This window comes from Phialemonium atrogriseum, assembly GCF_030411735.1.
Source record: "Phialemonium atrogriseum strain 8032-3 unplaced genomic scaffold QBC33scaffold_35, whole genome shotgun sequence".
In the NCBI taxonomy this organism is placed as follows: Eukaryota; Fungi; Ascomycota; class Sordariomycetes; order Cephalothecales; family Cephalothecaceae; genus Phialemonium; species Phialemonium atrogriseum.
Window position 1 is genome coordinate 148,091 of NW_026848172.1, and position 15,321 is coordinate 163,411.

General features: G+C 56.7%; 6 protein-coding genes across 6 annotated transcripts; 1 reads left to right on the forward strand and 5 right to left on the reverse strand.

Moving 5' to 3' along the window:
• Positions 1-82: 82 nt before the first annotated feature.
• On the reverse strand, positions 83-1,826 carry QBC33DRAFT_252302 (uncharacterized protein). The gene has a single exon (XM_060423012.1). The coding sequence runs from the start codon at positions 1,652-1,654 to the stop codon at positions 164-166; it is 1,491 nt and encodes a 496-aa protein (XP_060279231.1). The 5' UTR covers positions 1,655-1,826; the 3' UTR covers positions 83-163.
• A 303-nt stretch (positions 1,827-2,129) lies between these two features.
• Positions 2,130-5,010, reverse strand: QBC33DRAFT_252310 (quinate permease). Its single transcript, XM_060423013.1, has 10 exons — positions 4,431-5,010; positions 4,199-4,356; positions 4,028-4,132; positions 3,585-3,944; positions 3,321-3,509; positions 3,147-3,233; positions 2,863-3,085; positions 2,698-2,799; positions 2,465-2,629; positions 2,130-2,383 (listed from the first exon to the last, which is right to left on the reverse strand). Exons 1-10 carry the CDS (start codon positions 4,529-4,531, stop codon positions 2,254-2,256), a joined length of 1,620 nt encoding a protein of 539 aa, XP_060279232.1. The 5' UTR covers positions 4,532-5,010; the 3' UTR covers positions 2,130-2,253.
• A 361-nt stretch (positions 5,011-5,371) lies between these two features.
• Positions 5,372-6,362, reverse strand: QBC33DRAFT_550754 (uncharacterized protein). Its single transcript, XM_060429108.1, has 3 exons — positions 6,159-6,362; positions 5,815-6,093; positions 5,372-5,730 (listed from the first exon to the last, which is right to left on the reverse strand). The coding sequence occupies exons 1-3, from the start codon at positions 6,303-6,305 to the stop codon at positions 5,452-5,454; spliced, it is 705 nt and encodes a 234-aa protein (XP_060279233.1). The 5' UTR covers positions 6,306-6,362; the 3' UTR covers positions 5,372-5,451.
• A 937-nt stretch (positions 6,363-7,299) lies between these two features.
• On the reverse strand, positions 7,300-9,247 carry QBC33DRAFT_460366 (uncharacterized protein; the record flags this gene model as incomplete). Its single annotated transcript, XM_060424984.1, has 2 exons — positions 7,300-9,019; positions 9,090-9,247. 2 exons carry the CDS (start codon positions 9,245-9,247, stop codon positions 7,300-7,302), a joined length of 1,878 nt encoding a protein of 625 aa, XP_060279234.1.
• Positions 9,248-9,582: 335 nt separating this feature from the next.
• QBC33DRAFT_480485 (major facilitator superfamily domain-containing protein) lies at positions 9,583-12,533 on the reverse strand. The gene is made up of 12 exons (XM_060425331.1): positions 11,934-12,533; positions 11,708-11,844; positions 11,565-11,638; positions 11,478-11,486; positions 11,312-11,409; positions 11,135-11,255; positions 10,678-11,077; positions 10,476-10,606; positions 10,279-10,401; positions 9,987-10,209; positions 9,810-9,915; positions 9,583-9,749 (listed from the first exon to the last, which is right to left on the reverse strand). Exons 1-12 carry the CDS (start codon positions 12,184-12,186, stop codon positions 9,667-9,669), a joined length of 1,758 nt encoding a protein of 585 aa, XP_060279235.1. The 5' UTR covers positions 12,187-12,533; the 3' UTR covers positions 9,583-9,666.
• Positions 12,534-12,688: 155 nt separating this feature from the next.
• Positions 12,689-15,022, forward strand: QBC33DRAFT_480489 (arylsulfatase-like protein). Its single transcript, XM_060425332.1, has 3 exons — positions 12,689-13,223; positions 13,309-14,417; positions 14,498-15,022. Exons 1-3 carry the CDS (start codon positions 12,896-12,898, stop codon positions 14,855-14,857), a joined length of 1,797 nt encoding a protein of 598 aa, XP_060279236.1. The 5' UTR covers positions 12,689-12,895; the 3' UTR covers positions 14,858-15,022.
• Positions 15,023-15,321: the final 299 nt, after the last annotated feature.

A 15,321-nucleotide genomic window follows, 5' to 3' on the forward strand; every position in this document is an offset into this window, starting at 1 on the left:
TACGTCGAGATCAGCGTTGCTGATGCTGTGGATTTGTGGAGCGGCTGTATGCCGAAGGTTCAAAAATAAAGCAGCCCATTCTGTTCACTACTCTGTTCAACATTGAGAAAACTTCCGACCAAAACGCTCAAGTCTATGCCCATGAGCATCAAACGACAGAGCTTCACACCTCTACCCAACCCAGGTCCCTTTCCGGCCGCTCCCACAGGTCATCCTCGTCGCCATCCTCCGAGTATATCGACCCCATATCAAGAACCATCTCATCCACGCCCCTGACCTCTCTCAACAGCGGCAACCGCTCAGCCCTCTTCTCCATCAGCTCCTGGACCTGGCCATCTATGTCCTCGTTAGACCCCTTGGTATACCCATAAAAGCACAGGTATTCAAGGCTAGGGGGCAGAGCATCGATCAGTCGAGCAGGAGGCTGCTCGGCCAGACGAAACGGAGCCTGCCACCCCGAAACGGGGCCCATGAGCGCCTTCATGCCGATGCTGAGATGGGTCATGACCTTGAAGTCGTGGAGCGACCCGATCGTGTGTCCGTACTTGCGCGTGTCCGGTGGATCCTGCGTCCAGAGCGGGTTGAGGCTGGTCTCCCGGTCGAGGCGGAAGTACTCGTTCTTTTCGCACATCTCGGCCAAGCTCCTGTCTCGCTCGGCGTTGTCTTCCTCGTCGGAACTGTGGCTTCGGCCGGACATGCATTTGAGGGCAATTTCGATGTCCAGATCCAGGACTTTGAGCGTGTCTTTGTGTTGGAACAGGCTTTTGCCCAGGGTGCTTGGGACGATGACGGGCAATCCGCCATCCGTGCTCCACAGCCCTCCCAGCGACAGTTTGAACTCCTCCAGGGCCTTGGGGATTCGGATGATGGTGGCGAGCATGTCGACGGATGCGTCGGCGTATCCAATGTGGATCTTCTTGATGTTTCCCGTCCGAGGAACGAAAACCTGCAGGTTGGCTTGGTACTCCTGCACGCCCTCCGCGACGATGGACTGTATGGCGGGAAGCCGGTGGAAGTACTGGAAGTACTCCAGGAACTCGACCCTGCCGTAATTCCTCTCATCACTGCTCATGCTGCTCCCAGTGATGATCTCCACGCGCTCCAGTCGCTGCAACCCGGGCTGCGGAAGGAGACCATAGTTCGACTTCAGCAGGTAAGCCGTGAGAGGCGACTCCCGGCCCGCGCGCACGTCCCCGACGTACAGCGTGACGATGTTCCTACAAACAGACAGCAGGACAACAGCAGCGGCCATGGCGAACTTCCGGGTGTTCGGGATGATGTCCTTGAGGGCGCCGGCGTCCTCGCCCTTCAGGTGCTGCCGCTTCCACTCCAGCGCGCGCACCATCGCCTCCGTCGCCGGGTCGCCGAGCCCCAGGCCGCGGACGTGGGTCTCGAGCGCGGCGTGGGCGTCGTCGCGCACGGGGAGGGGCGGCCGCCCCTGCTGCGATTGCGCCCACCACTGCGACCACTGGCTCGGCCAGTCTTCGGTGTTGAGCACGAGCTCGGTGACGGAGTCGGCGAGGGAGGGGGAGGAGACGTAGCTGGCGATCAGGGGGTAGAGGCATTCTAGGTCGCCTTCGCGGGTGATGCGGATTCGTTGATATGGGACGGGGGAGTTCCATAGGGAGGCGGGTTGGGGTTCCTGCGATGCCATCTTGTCTGCGGCGATGGGTTGATTTTGGGTGAGGCAAGATCAAGCAACTGGATTGAAGCTGGGAGGTTGGAAGAAGGTATTTATGGGCAAACAGCTAAGAGAGACAAGGATTCTGAGAGGGGTCGGATGCTGCCTAGATCGTGAGACTTTTACAGAAATGCGGTCATAGGTTCCCTTACCCATGTAATTTTTTAGGCGGCCGCCGCCAAGATCATCAATTTCATCACCATCGCCAAGACCTAACCTGCATATACTGTGACTGCACACGCATATTATTGCAAACAAGTACATAGGAGTATTGCCAACAGCTAAGTCTGATTTGCTGACATGGAAAGTGTTGGTGATGCGACACTGGTGCTGCCTAGGAACCAGCCAGGCCAGACAAACATGGAAGCACCTCCAGGGTTACACAGGAGAGTTAACTAGCCGCGGTTGCCTTGAAGGCAAGTCATCTTCATCTCACGTGGATCCACGCATATTGTTATGTTACCCCTTGTTGAATACCTATGTTGACACAGGCTGGCAAGTCTTCTGCCTAGGTAGGTAATTACACTTGACTTTGCACCATGATAGAATGAATGCAACAACCAACAAAAATATTAGCGCGATTCCTCCAAATGATTGCTTCCCACACTCCTCTCAACATCAGCATCCACATCCTTGTCGTCGAAGCTCGGCTTGACACCGGATCTGGCCAGAACGTCAGGCCGCCTATCAGAGTCGTAACCACTGCGAGAAAGGAAAAGATATTAGTATTTATATTACAATTGGGGCCTTCTGCAAGGGGGGGCGCGGCGGGTTGGAACTCACAAGATGACGTCGATCTGGTCCAGGGTAAGGCCCTTGGTCTCGGGGAGAAGGAAGAAGGCCCAGATGGTGGCGAGGAGCATCCAGCAGGCGAAGAAGAACCATGTTCCGTAGCCGAACGAGGCGAAAATGTATGGCAGAGCCTTTGTGATGACGAACTGGAAGAGCCTGTTTATTTACGGTGTTAGCTTTGAGACTAATGAGGCATATGGTGAAGTCGGATGCTGGATACTGACCATTGGTACAGAGCGGCGAGGGTGCCTGTCATGTTGCGGAGTGCACCGGGGAAAATCTCAGCGGAGACAATCCACGGAATTCCGTTGAGGCCAAACGACCAGCTAAGAGAACAGGCATGTTAGGGGACTGATTCGAGGTGTGTTTGATGTTTGGGGCCAACCTACAAGACCGAGTAAATCATGATCATGGCAGTAGCAGCTTTGCCTCCTGCTGCGGTGGATTTGGACAAGGTCCCGCCAGCGGCGATGACGTCGGCAGGATGTCCGATCTTGACGTAGGCGCCGACGATCCACAGGCAGAGCGAGCACACGAGCGACGAGTAAATGGTGGGGTTCCGACGTCCCCAGATGTCAATGAGGGCGACGTAGAAGATGACCGAAGCCACGGCTGAGAGGTCACTCGTTAGTATTGCTTACTTCGGCAACCAGCATCCGAGTTCACCACATACCTTTGACGAGACCGTAGATACCGGTATAGAGGGCGACATCTGTGATACCCAAGGATCCAAAGAGCGTAGGGGAGTAGTAGTTGATGGCTGCATTCAAGGGAGCATCCAGTTAGTCAGTTGGCTCATCTACAAGTTATGCATGGTGCGAATCGGTGGGGCTTTTTTTGAGCTTACCAGCAGCACCGGACATGTTCTGCAGAGCAAATGCACAGAAGATGAGGAAGCCTCGGTTGCGCATTCCCTTGCGGAGCAGTTCGTTCATGGCTCCCAAGAAGAAGGCCTTTGGCCCGGAGCCGTACCGGCTTGCAATGACCGCTTCTTCGTCGAGCCTGGCCCGCATCATCTGGACCTCCTCTTGTATGTCTGCAAGTTTGATATAAGTCAGAAACGGTATTCAGAAACCGAGGCAAAAAAAAAAAACCGATGTAGTTTGCTTACATTGGTGCTCGGCAGGGAGACGTCGCAAAGCCTCTAGGACCTTGAGAGCCTCGGCCTCCCTGTCCTTCCGCATGAGCCACAGCGGGCTCTCGTGGAGGAAGAAGAAGCCGATGCAGAGGAGGCCGGCCGGGATGAGCTGTACGGCCATGGGGATGCGCCAGCTTGCCGCGTTCTTGGGGTCCATGTTTTCAGTGATGCCGTAGTTGATCCAGAAGCCAACCAGGGAACCAAGCTGATACGCAACTTCGAATGTGCCGGTGAGGATACCGCGGATGGAGGGCACCGAAAGCTCGGCGATGTAACTCGGCACGGTTGCGGTGATGAAGCCGCATCCGAGGCCTGTGAGGGCACGTCCGGCATCTTTTTGACTCCCGTGTCAGTCTGGCCACGGGATCTTACGGGGGGGGGGGGGGATGAAACAGCGTGAGGACGAGAAGACTTACAGATGAAAGATAGCTGATGTGTGGCAGCCGTCATCAGAATTGCGCCGATGAGGAAGATAATAACGCTGGCTCCGAGAGCGCGCTTACGGCCCCATATCTCGGTGACTGTGTGTTGCGGCTTGGTCAACAACTAAGCTCGTCACCCGATCCAATGGCTTCCCCGAAACTTACAGAAGAAGCAGAACAGAGCACCAAAGAATGCGCCGGCTTGGAAGGTCGAGGTGATGTTGCTGGATATGCTGTTTGCCTCGCTAGGGACAATGCCAAAGTCATTCTTGAAACCGGCGCGGGCAATTGTGACTCCAATGAAGGCCGAGTCGTAGCCGAATCTGGCAGCGGTGGTGGTCAGCGTCGAAGCTCGAAACACGCCTCCTCTGGGGTATCAGAATGGTCGCCAACATACAGCAGCGAGCCTGTGGCAATCACGGTCGCCTCCAAGTAGAGACGCCAGTTATACACCTCCTTCGGCGTTGGCCGATCCTCGACAGCGCGAAGCCCGCCCATGTTTGCGACGTGGGAGTTTCAGATGGGTCTGGCGGTGATCTCTCGTTGTGGTGGCCTTGTCCTGTCGCTGTCGCTGTTGTGGTCACTTTGCCAGCTTTGATCTTCGCCAATTAATTTACTCGCGGTGGTAGACAAGGAATCAGCGATGCAACGCGAGACCCGTCAGATGATTATATATCCACGACCCCATCCGAGATGGGCTCGCCTTTGGGAAATCTAAATCTGGGGGAGCAGGGTCCCATGTGCAGACTCGGGAAATTTCCTGGTGGAAGCCGACCGGCACTAGATCTAGCGGGAGTGGAGAACGTGGAGAACCGTCCCGCCCAAGAATCTTCACCTTGTACAGCAAAAACACAGGTCAACAACCACACGCAGACGGGAGAAATATGCAGTAGTATGCAGTGCGGGGAGCTCACGCGGAGAAAACTAGGACTAGGACGGGGCTTCTCCATGCATCTGGGACGGGGCTTTGTTTGCACACCACCTCAGGAAGCCGACGTAGCGGACCCGAGATGCGAGAGCAAGAACCGAGCCGACGTGGTGGGTGCGGCGACGGCAGCGATTGGTCAAATTTGTGGGTCGGGGTTCGGTGGCGGACCCGATCCTCTCGCCCAGCTGACTCCCGAGCTGAGCACGGATCATTATTTGCCATTCCGGGCGGCGGCATCGTCGTCTAATGATAGACCGAGAAGGAGAAGGAAATTCGCCCCCCTAGAAAAACCCAATCTGACTCAAGAGACCTGGTTTGGTGTTTTGGCGAAATGGGATAGCTCAAAAATCAACAGTCGTCTCATTGGCACTTGTTTCGTATGGAATACAGTACATACCATGTAGTCAAGATCACGGAATACAATTAAATTGTCTTTCGTCATGAGGTATCATAGCTTGCCCTTTAATCATCTATTAATGCGACGTCTAACCTAAAATGCCCCACGATCCCCAATGCTCTTCTCAACAGCAGCCAGCGGCTCCACGACACTTGATATCCACGCCTTCTTAGTCTCGTCACCATACTTGGGGTATGGCCGTCTGCAATGCCAGCTCTCCGCGGGATAGCCTCTTATCTTGGCAACGATCCACTTGGTTCCGTTGATGCCCCCCTGAGCAAAGCCCCATTCCATCTTGGCAAGCTCAATCTGTGCCTGTTCGGCCTCCTTCACCTTCCCTGCTGTGTAGAGATCGAATATCCGCATACAGACCTGTTGTACATGGGAAAGCCCCGTATGTCAGCGGCTGAATCAACCCTCCCAGGAGGCACAGAATGGCGACGCAAGCTTTCTTACCTTTGGATAGAGATTGGCCACGCCAGTGATCACGCCCGTGGCGCCGACCGCCATTCCCGGGACAAGCCAGTCGCTCTGTCCCGCCAAGGCGCAAAACTCCTCCGGCTCGAACGCGGCACGCACACGGCAGACCTTGGCGATCCCGCCGCACGTCAGCTTGACGCCGACGATGTTCCTGTGCCTCCCCAGACGATCCAGCATGTCCGAGTTGACGTCCAGGCCGGCGACGACACCGGGGAAGTTGTATATCAGGACCGGGAGCGGGCTCGAATCGGCGAGCTGCGTGTCCGACACATTAGCAATCCACACGATTCTCTCGACAACAGCTCTAGACTAAAACCCACCTCCTCAAAGAACGCCACAATCGCGTCGCCGGTCATGGCAAAGTGGAAGTAGCTCGGCACAAGGACAAGCACGTAATCCGCGCCGGCCTCCTTCGCCATCCGCGTCTCGGCGACGACGGCCCGCGTGGTCTGGCCCGACGTGCCCATCGCGACGACGAGGTCGGGCCGCCCGAGCCGCGCCGCCGTCTCGCGCGTCAGCCGGACGAGGCGCGCCTTCTCGTCGGCGTCGAGCGTCACCGCCTCGCCGTTGGTGCCGGCGATCACGACGCCGTCTAGGCCCGACCGGATCAGGAACTCGAGGTGCTGCTGCTGTAGGTCCCAGTCTACTTCTTGCGCGGCGGAGTCTTTGAACCAGGTTAGGGTTGGGACGTGGATGCCGGGGGGGAAGGGCTTGGGGGTTGGGGCTTGGATGGAACCCATTGTTGAGGTGTGGTGTCGTCGAGGGGGAGATGAAGATCAGAGGGTGAAGCGATATCCGTACGTAGAATTGAAAGCGGAAGATACGTGAGCTGGAAAGTGAAATGGTTCAAGACGATTTGCGTGAGATGAAATGAGACCCTAGCCCAAGGCGGGTCAAATCCAGGGACGGACGCACGCGGGCTTATGAAGCGCTGTCATCCGATGCCTGCCCACATTGTGGGTTGGGCGTGGGGGGATTTGTGGGGGAGCAATCAACAGCTTCCCGGCAGGTGTTGGGAACCACGAGGGCATCATGCGACACGATTCGGGGGCCATCCGAGTCCTCGTTTAGCTAAGTGGGGCGATTGGCCGGCGCTTCCGATCGGGAAGACCCAAGCGGGCGGGTAGGTAGCCGAGCGGTGGGGGTCACGAGACAACCGGTGCTAAGCTTAGTCGACCGGGGTCCCCGTGCCTGAGCTGTCATCCGACGGCCAAGCTGCCAAAATACGCGCCATTGGCTTGTGTCATCGAGGCGAGCATTGTTCTCGACACGGGACGGCTTCATGGGGCGGCAATTGGTATGAAGCTCAGGGGCCTCGGGAAAAGCGCAAGTGGCGTTGCTCAATCGTCATCGCCCGCCCGCCCGACCGCCGACCGGCACATCTGGTCAAGCTCCATACCAAGCCGAACCCAGGCGGGATGAATGTATGTGGGTGTTCGCGATGTCGGTAGCTCAATCCGATCAGAGAATCGCAAAGCAAGCATTGAAAACTGCATGCATTACCGACCGGATGTCGACCCTCGTCTTGGAAGCATCCTGTCGTGCCTGCACCTCCTCGAGGACCTGCGCCGTGATTCTTGCATTGCCCGCAACCTTCTCCATCCTCAGTATCTGCGTCTTGACCCATGCCCTCTCTTCCAGGTTCTGCTCTTCCACCCCGAGCATCAGGAGGGGCCACAACATGTTGACGGGCAGCGTGTCTTCTGCGTCCAGGCTGTCGACGATGAGGCGGGCCAGACGGCGGATATGGTCCAGGGCATCGGACGCCTCCCTGGTGAGTGGCAGGGTCTTGTAGGCGACGCGGTGCAGATGCACCTTGCTTGCGTAGTAGTTGGAGAGGTACGTCCGGAACGCCCGCGTGATGGCAAAGGACAGGTGCGCCGACACGTGCGGTTCGGTGAGCTTGCCCGCCACCGCGTAGTCCATGAGCGGTGGCCGCTGGTCGTATAGCGTTCGGAGGTCTGCTGCGATCGACATGCCAATGTTCATCACTTCCGTCTCGTCCTCGACGGTGCCTCTGGAGCGATGCCAGGGGTCGATCTTGGAAATGCGGCCCATAAAACTCTGCACCTTCTGGTAAAACACGATGCCGGGTTGGTAGAGAACCTGGAAGAGTACGTCTTCGATGCCCTCGTCATCGAGGTGATCCTCCTTGGAAGGATCGTCCGCGTCTCCGTCAACTGTCGCGGGTGAAGCTTCCACGAGTAGGAGCTCGTCATCCTTGGACAGGAACAGGCCCTCGCCGCCTGCTGACACTGCCCGCCCGTCGAGCAGCCGGATCCAGAGCAGGAACTGCTTTTCGACGGTGACGAAGCTGTTCTTGTCGCCCTGTTGGAAGAGTCCGTATGCGCGCTTGAGGTTCGAGTGTGCGGGCACAAGCCTGCACTCCAGGATGTCCACGTAGCTCAAGAAGAACAGGGCCGCCAGGAGACACTCGCGCTGATGGCTGTGTTCCTTGAGGGACGAGTCGCACGTCTCCATCTCCGCCACGGCACCCTCGTAGTGGTTGTTCTGGCTCGGGACCCAGGAGCTATCGCTGCGAGACAGCAGCACGTCGGAGAATGCCAGGATGGCGCAGCGGACTAGCCGGGAGGTGGCCGCCATTTCCATCACGACCTGGCGCATGGCCAGCCATTTCTTCCGCGTCTCGACCTCGGCCAGGATGGGGGGGATGCCGGACTGCGCGAACCATTCCATCAGCCTGCTGCTCCAGCCGGGCGGTGCGATGGCCATCGAGTCGCCTAGCCCGGCGCTATCGGTCCTTGCAGGTGTTTGCGGGGGACCATCCAACATGTTCGGGCCCGCGAAGGTCATGTCCGGCGCATGCTGGAGGACCACGTGCGCGTCGAGGGCGCCCACGTTATGGTTCTGGCCTACGTCGGGGCTGGTTTGCTGCCAAAAGTCTCGGGAGTCCCACATGAAACTGGCATAGTCAAAGACCTCGTCGACGGCCTGCAAAGGCTGGAAGGAAGACGCGATCGAGGGGGACGCGGAGTTGGTCGAGTTCTCGGTGAAGGGAGACGGGGGAACGTGGTTCGGGTCGGAACCTATGTTGGCCATTTCGTGTTGTTGGCGCCTTCGCGCTGCCGGATTGGATCGGGGCTGCCATTTGCACTCCATGTTGAGACGCTCGCAGTGCGAGCACCTCGGTCTTTGCTCGTCGCATTTCACTTTTCGGCGCCTGCAGAGGGGGTTTACCATGTTAGCATTCCCTCGGAGCATGCGGTTGGATAGGCACTGTGAACTCTTACTTGCAAGTCAAGCACCCGTCCCTCGAGCGGATGGATCTTCGCGTACGATCAGTCGGTGCTGGTGTCGCAAACGCGGTTGCTGCCGGGCCGTTGCCGGCCGGATTCGCTGTCGCCGCCGACAACGAGGTCGTCAAGTTCGCCGGTCTCACGTTGGACATATCGCCGCTTGCGCATCATCGATGATGAGCGATGCAGATCTGGGATTCATCTCTTGTCGTCCCTGATTGACCACGAGATCAATGCGGGGGAAGAAATTGAGCTGATGGAATCTCTGTCACGGACTAAGCCGGCGTCACTGTGAAGCTAGTCGGTATCCGGCAAGGCGGGTGGTCCGGGGGGGAGTTGACCCACATCGCTCCGGAATTTGTGGATATCCATCTCCACCAAACAGTGATCTAGATGCTCAAATTGAGAGCATATTTCTTGGATTTTGTGTCTACGCAGTATAGCTTTTTTTTTTTTTTTTTGTACCCTCGAGCTAACTCTACTCTACCTATTATATATATATATATATTTTCTTTCTGCCCTTCATGTCCGACTACCCGAGTTTGTCCCCTCGAGTCTCGTCAAGCATCGCTCAGCGCGGAAAGTGATCTAGCCGTTTCTGCCTCAGGAGGATGGCACCGAGGAATGCCAAGAGAGAATAAATCAGAGAAACCCCTGAAATTTTAAGGATTTATCAGCGTTAAAAGCCCCTGGACGCAATCGAGGACAACTCACCATGGCTGTACCAGAGACTGTCAACATAGGACCCGACAATTGCGGTCCGCACGGCACCATGAGTGCGAGACACGTAACCAACATCCGAGACTGCTTCCGAGATGATCTGTCGCAGCAAATATCAGTTAGAGGATGCTCCGGAAATTCGACATGATGAGGGTTTTTTTTTTGGCCCACCTTTTGCCTGCTGGGAAGATCCAAGCCGAGGCCCAGAAGCCGGGATTCGAGTCCTCGGCGGAGGGTTCCCTGCATCACAGCACTGGCGCTGACGAGGCCAGTCATGGTGCAGATTGTGGTTGACAGATACATCATCGAGATGGCAGATGCCATGTGAGTGGGGTCGACGACGACCTGCAGCGAGATGAATAACGCGCTTTGTGAAATCCCCACTCCGAAGCCGCTATGGTTGTGTCAATGTGTCTCCAGCCCAAGATGGTGGGGGGAGGGACGGGGAAAAGACCAGACCTACCCGGGAATGATGTAAAGTGACTCCCACCAGCTCGTGTTTCCGTGCCATGTCAACATCAGCAAAATGTAACATGTTATCGAAGATATTGTCGCAAAGATGCACAACTGCTTATATCGACCGTAGCTAGAGGGAGTTGGCCAGCAGTTAGAGCACGCCCGGACAGTCCTCAACTTGGGTTGGGGGGGGGGGGGACTGACCGCTTAATATAGACGCCCGAGATCAACCCGCCAACTGCATTTCCAACGACTGCTGGGAAGAGATGGGCTCCAGCCTCGGCGTTTGACGTTCTTGTTGTTACTTGAAAGTAGAGCGGCACCAAGAACATCATCTGTCCAGGCCAGAGAGGGCGAGACGTTAGTGCTAGCTTATCCTGTCTCTGGAAGCTGGATCTGCACTCACGGCGATCTGGGCAGAACCCTGTAGCCCCATGACAAGATATGACATGACTGCATCCCGCTGGTGGAATATCTCGAGCGGGATGATGGGCTCAGGAGCTCGCTTTTCGACAAACACAAACAAAGCTAGAAGAACCACGCTTGCTGCAAACAGGGAGAAGACCAACGGGTGAGTCCAGGGTATGTGGACGCCACCGAGTTCTAAGGGGAAGAGCAGCGCAAGGATTACTGCTGTTAAGAGAAAAGAGCCCTTGAAGTCGACTCGTCGAAGTTGGCCCAGAGCGCTTTTCGCACCTCCTGAGCCATTAGCAGAGCCAATGGGCGTGGTAGAGATGGAGTTTGGCAGGTATAACGCGCAGAGGAAGATGGCGAATAATATGAGTGGGACCTGCCCAAAGAATGACCTGTGTAGAGTGAGAAAGGAGAGCAGAGAGAGCCGATGTCAAGCAAACAAGACATACCATCGCCATCCGATCACATCCGCCAGCCAACCCCCGACAGGGCCGCCAAGGCTTCGGCCTGTGGTGGCAACAATGTTGACGTACGACCGCCAAGCTGCGACTTCCCTCAGCGGGAGGAGATCTGTCCTATTTATTAGCTGTGAAGGCAGGAAGATACTCAAACCCGTCGAACCTCACCTGTGATAATAATGGAGACGAGAACCGTCATGCCCGAGCTGCCAGCCCCGGATATCACGCGGCCGAGAATCACCTGCCACATGGACTGTCCAACTCCGCTAATCGTATGGTGTCAGAATGTCAAACCTGAAGCCGGAAATTAATAATCAATTATGTGAGAGCTTACACCAATGCACTAACAGAGAGTTCGTCAGGTCAGCAAACCAGAATACGCAACTAGTAATTATCAGAGAGGGGCATGGGCTGTACTCACCAGCCAAAGGCGAAAATCGAGTAAGCCGCGAGAACCACGGGCTTCCTTCCATAGATGTCGCTGAGCTTGCCATACTAAAAACACGCGGCGTTAAGGATCAGGACTTGGACGTTTTCGATCGGATAAACGGTTAGAAAACTTACGAGGGTCTGGGTGGCTGCTCCAGCGAGCACAAAGCTGGTTATCAACCAAGTCGAGTTGGTCAGATCGTTGAACTCGGATGCTATCAACGGGTGCGTCGCCATCAGGATGGAGCCGTCTGCATGAGCGACGAAGATGCCTGATTACATTTTAGCATCTGCGTTGCGTTGGAGGAGTTTCCCCCCTTCGCTGTGCAATAGTTGTGTCTAGTGCGGGCATTGGACGTACCGATGAGGAGCACAGAAATCATCCTTATGACATGTTTATGAGAGTCGACCTGCTTGGCCCCCTGTGTCTCTTCCCCTTCACCGGTGGCCTCGACATCGTCGCTGCTTGCTTGGTCCGAATGACTGTTCCGACTGCTCGACGATGACTCGGATGAAAGCGAGACCGTGGAGGCGCTGGCGTAGGAAGGTTGTTTCAGCGAGGGAAGCAGAGGCGATATTTCCGACGGATTTGTCGGGGTCTCGTAGACGGGCATTTTCCTCGAGGCTCAAGCTGCGACTCCTGACTCGTGATGTCCGTTCAGAGCGGCGAGTGGCAGTTGGGTCTCTAGCCAAGATAAGTACCACTCCACGCTACCGGTGCTGACAGAGAAATTATAATAGATCCTTGGCAAAGCTTCTTTCGGCATCGCTCACTGCACCACTCTCGGCAGCAGCCCCGACGAGCAGCAATATAAGTGCTGCGGCATTTTATCATGGGGATTCCAAATCGCGGTTAACGAGTGACCCGGCGATGGCGATTGGTATGTTTGTAAAATCGCGACATCCATGGATCGATGTCGCAAGGAGCGGCCCAATGCCGATTGCAGGAGCAATTATTGATTTTTGAGTCCTTCGGGACTGGGGCTCCTCACTCCTCCCATCCAGACCCGGCTTTGTGGGCCCGTTAGCATGCTCCCTAATCCTCTTCAGGAACTGGCCCCTATTCCGGGAGCGTGGCTATTCCCGTGGAGGGAATTCCTGCCGATTCCCGGGAACGCGGCACACTATGCTATGCTGGTGCAATCCGTTGACGCGATGACGCCACCAATCCCCCAACTTTCAACGCAGGCACCCGCCGCCAAGGATCTTATCTGAAAGCAGCTTGGGGATTGATAATTCGGGTCGCCGCCACCCAGAATTCTTGGCCTGGATACTATTGTAAAACTCATTATCTGCTTCAGGGCTGCCTCCACAGCATCAATCATGAAGTTCTCACTCGCGGCTCAAGTCGCGGCTCTTCACTTGTTCCAATTGGCATCTGCCGAGGAGCAACAGGTTCCATTGGGGCCGATTGAAGAAGCATGGGAGTCGGGCAAGAAGCCAAACATCGTCTTTATCCTGACTGACGACCAGGACCTCCACATGGACTCATTGGACTATGTGCCACTCATCCAGAAGCACCTGATCAACCAAGGCACCCTGTACAAGAGACATTTCTGTACCACGGCACTTTGCTGCCCCTCTCGAGTGTCTCTGTGGACCGGAAAGCAGGCTCACAACACCAATGTGACGGATGTCAACCCGCCCTACGGTAAGCTGCTCCATTGGGGCTTCGGCCAGCACTGGCACCACGAGCCTCATGATTAATTACTGACTGACTCTGTCTGGATCCAAAGGCGGCTATCCAAAGTTCATCAAGCAGGGTTTCAACGAGGCCTACCTGCCGGTGTGGTTGCAGGAGGCAGGCTATGACACCTACTACACTGGCAAGCTGTTCAATGCCCACACCGTTGAGAACTACAACGCCCCCTACGTTGCTGGCTGGACAGCTTCCGATTTCCTTCTGGACCCATTCACGTACCAGTATCTGAACGCGACCTACCAACGCAATGGCGAAGCCCCGGTCAACTACGCAGGTCAACACACGGTTGACATTCTCACCGAGAAGGCGTACGGGTTCTTGGACGATGCTGCCAAGGGCGACCGGCCATTCTTCCTAGGCATTGCCCCCGTGGCTCCCCACAGCAACGTGTATCTCAACTCAACCACCACCGACCTTGAGCACATCGTCGAGGCCGTCTTCTCGCCTCCAATCCCTGCCAAGAGGCACGAGCACCTCTTCAAGGACGCCAAGGTGCCGCGGACGAAGAACTTCAACCCCGACAAGCCCTCAGGCGCCAACTGGGTCCGACGCCTGCCGCAGCAGAGCCAGGAGAACGTCGACTACAACGACCACTTCTACCGCCAGCGCCTGAGGGCCCTGCAGTCTGTGGACGAGCTCGTCGACGGCGTCTTCAAGCGGCTGGAGGAGTACGGCCTGCTCGAGAACACCTATGTCTTCTACACGACCGACAACGGGTACCACATCGGCCAGCACCGGCTGCAGCCCGGGAAGGAGTGCGGCTTCGAGGAGGACATCAACATCCCGCTGATCGTGCGCGGGCCCGGCGTCCCCGTCGGCAAGGTCGCCGAGATCGTGACCACCCACGTCGACCTGGCGCCCACGATCCTGAACCTCGCCGGCGCCCCCATCCGCGCTGACTTTGACGGAGACGCCATCCCGCTGACCGCGGACGCGCTGGCGGTCGATGCCGAGGGGGGCCACCGCCACGAGCACGTCACTGTCGAGTATTGGGGTTTCGCGGCGACCGAGGGCGACTACTTTGAGGGCGAGGACCGCATCACTTTTAATAATACGTACAAGGCGCTGCGCATCATCAGCAAGTCGTACAACTTGTACTATTCGGTCTGGTGCAACAACGAGCACGAGCTCTACGACCTGACGGTGAGTTGACACGCCCAAACAATTAGGCCTACCTACCGCTTTGTACCCCAGCTAATCAACCTCCCCCGCCCACCTTACAGACCGACCCCGGCCAGCTCCACAACCTCCTCCACCCAGACGAGGCTGCCCTCGCCCCGGCCACGCTCCTGGGCGTCCCCCTGGAAAAGGCCGTGGCGCGCCTGGACTCGCTCCTCCTGGTGCTCAAGTCCTGCAAGGCGCAGACGTGCGTCCGCCCCTGGCGGGCCCTGCACCCGGACGGCGACGTGCGCGATCTCGTCGACGCCCTGGCGCCGCGGTTCGACGCCTTCTACGAGAAGGAGCAGCTGCGTGTTCGGTACGATCGCTGCGAGCTGGGGTATATCATCGATGCGGAGGGGCCGCAGTTCGAGACGGAGGGGGTTGTTTATAGGCATGGGGCCAGGTGGGATCATTGGGTTTGATCCGGAGGAGCGGGATGAGACATTTTGGGAGTGGGTACAAAAGAGCTTGGCGTTGACGATGTGGTATCGGAGCGTAAAAGTTGTATGATCTATCTTGTTCCCCGCGCGCAGTTGCGGGCCGTTAGCTTGTCTTTTTTCGGCGCCTATGACGATGTTCGAACCCGACCTCGATCTCCGTCCCCGTGAGTAACCTGGAGTTGCCATTGGTTTAAGCTTAGCACGAGCTGTCTCAGCGGGCCAGCCGAGGTTGCAGTTCACGGCCAATCACCTTCCATGATTGACGAATCTGGATTGAAGATCCCGCCGAAGATCTCCAAGACTAACCCACACACCAATAACGTCTTCCCGTCTTTAGAACGTGGCACATTTAGGGCCGAAAGTCTGGGGGATTCGAACGAATCACCACTTGGCATGTGCGACTCAAGCCTCGCCCTTGCGGACAAGAGTTTCTATTTCCGGCAGGT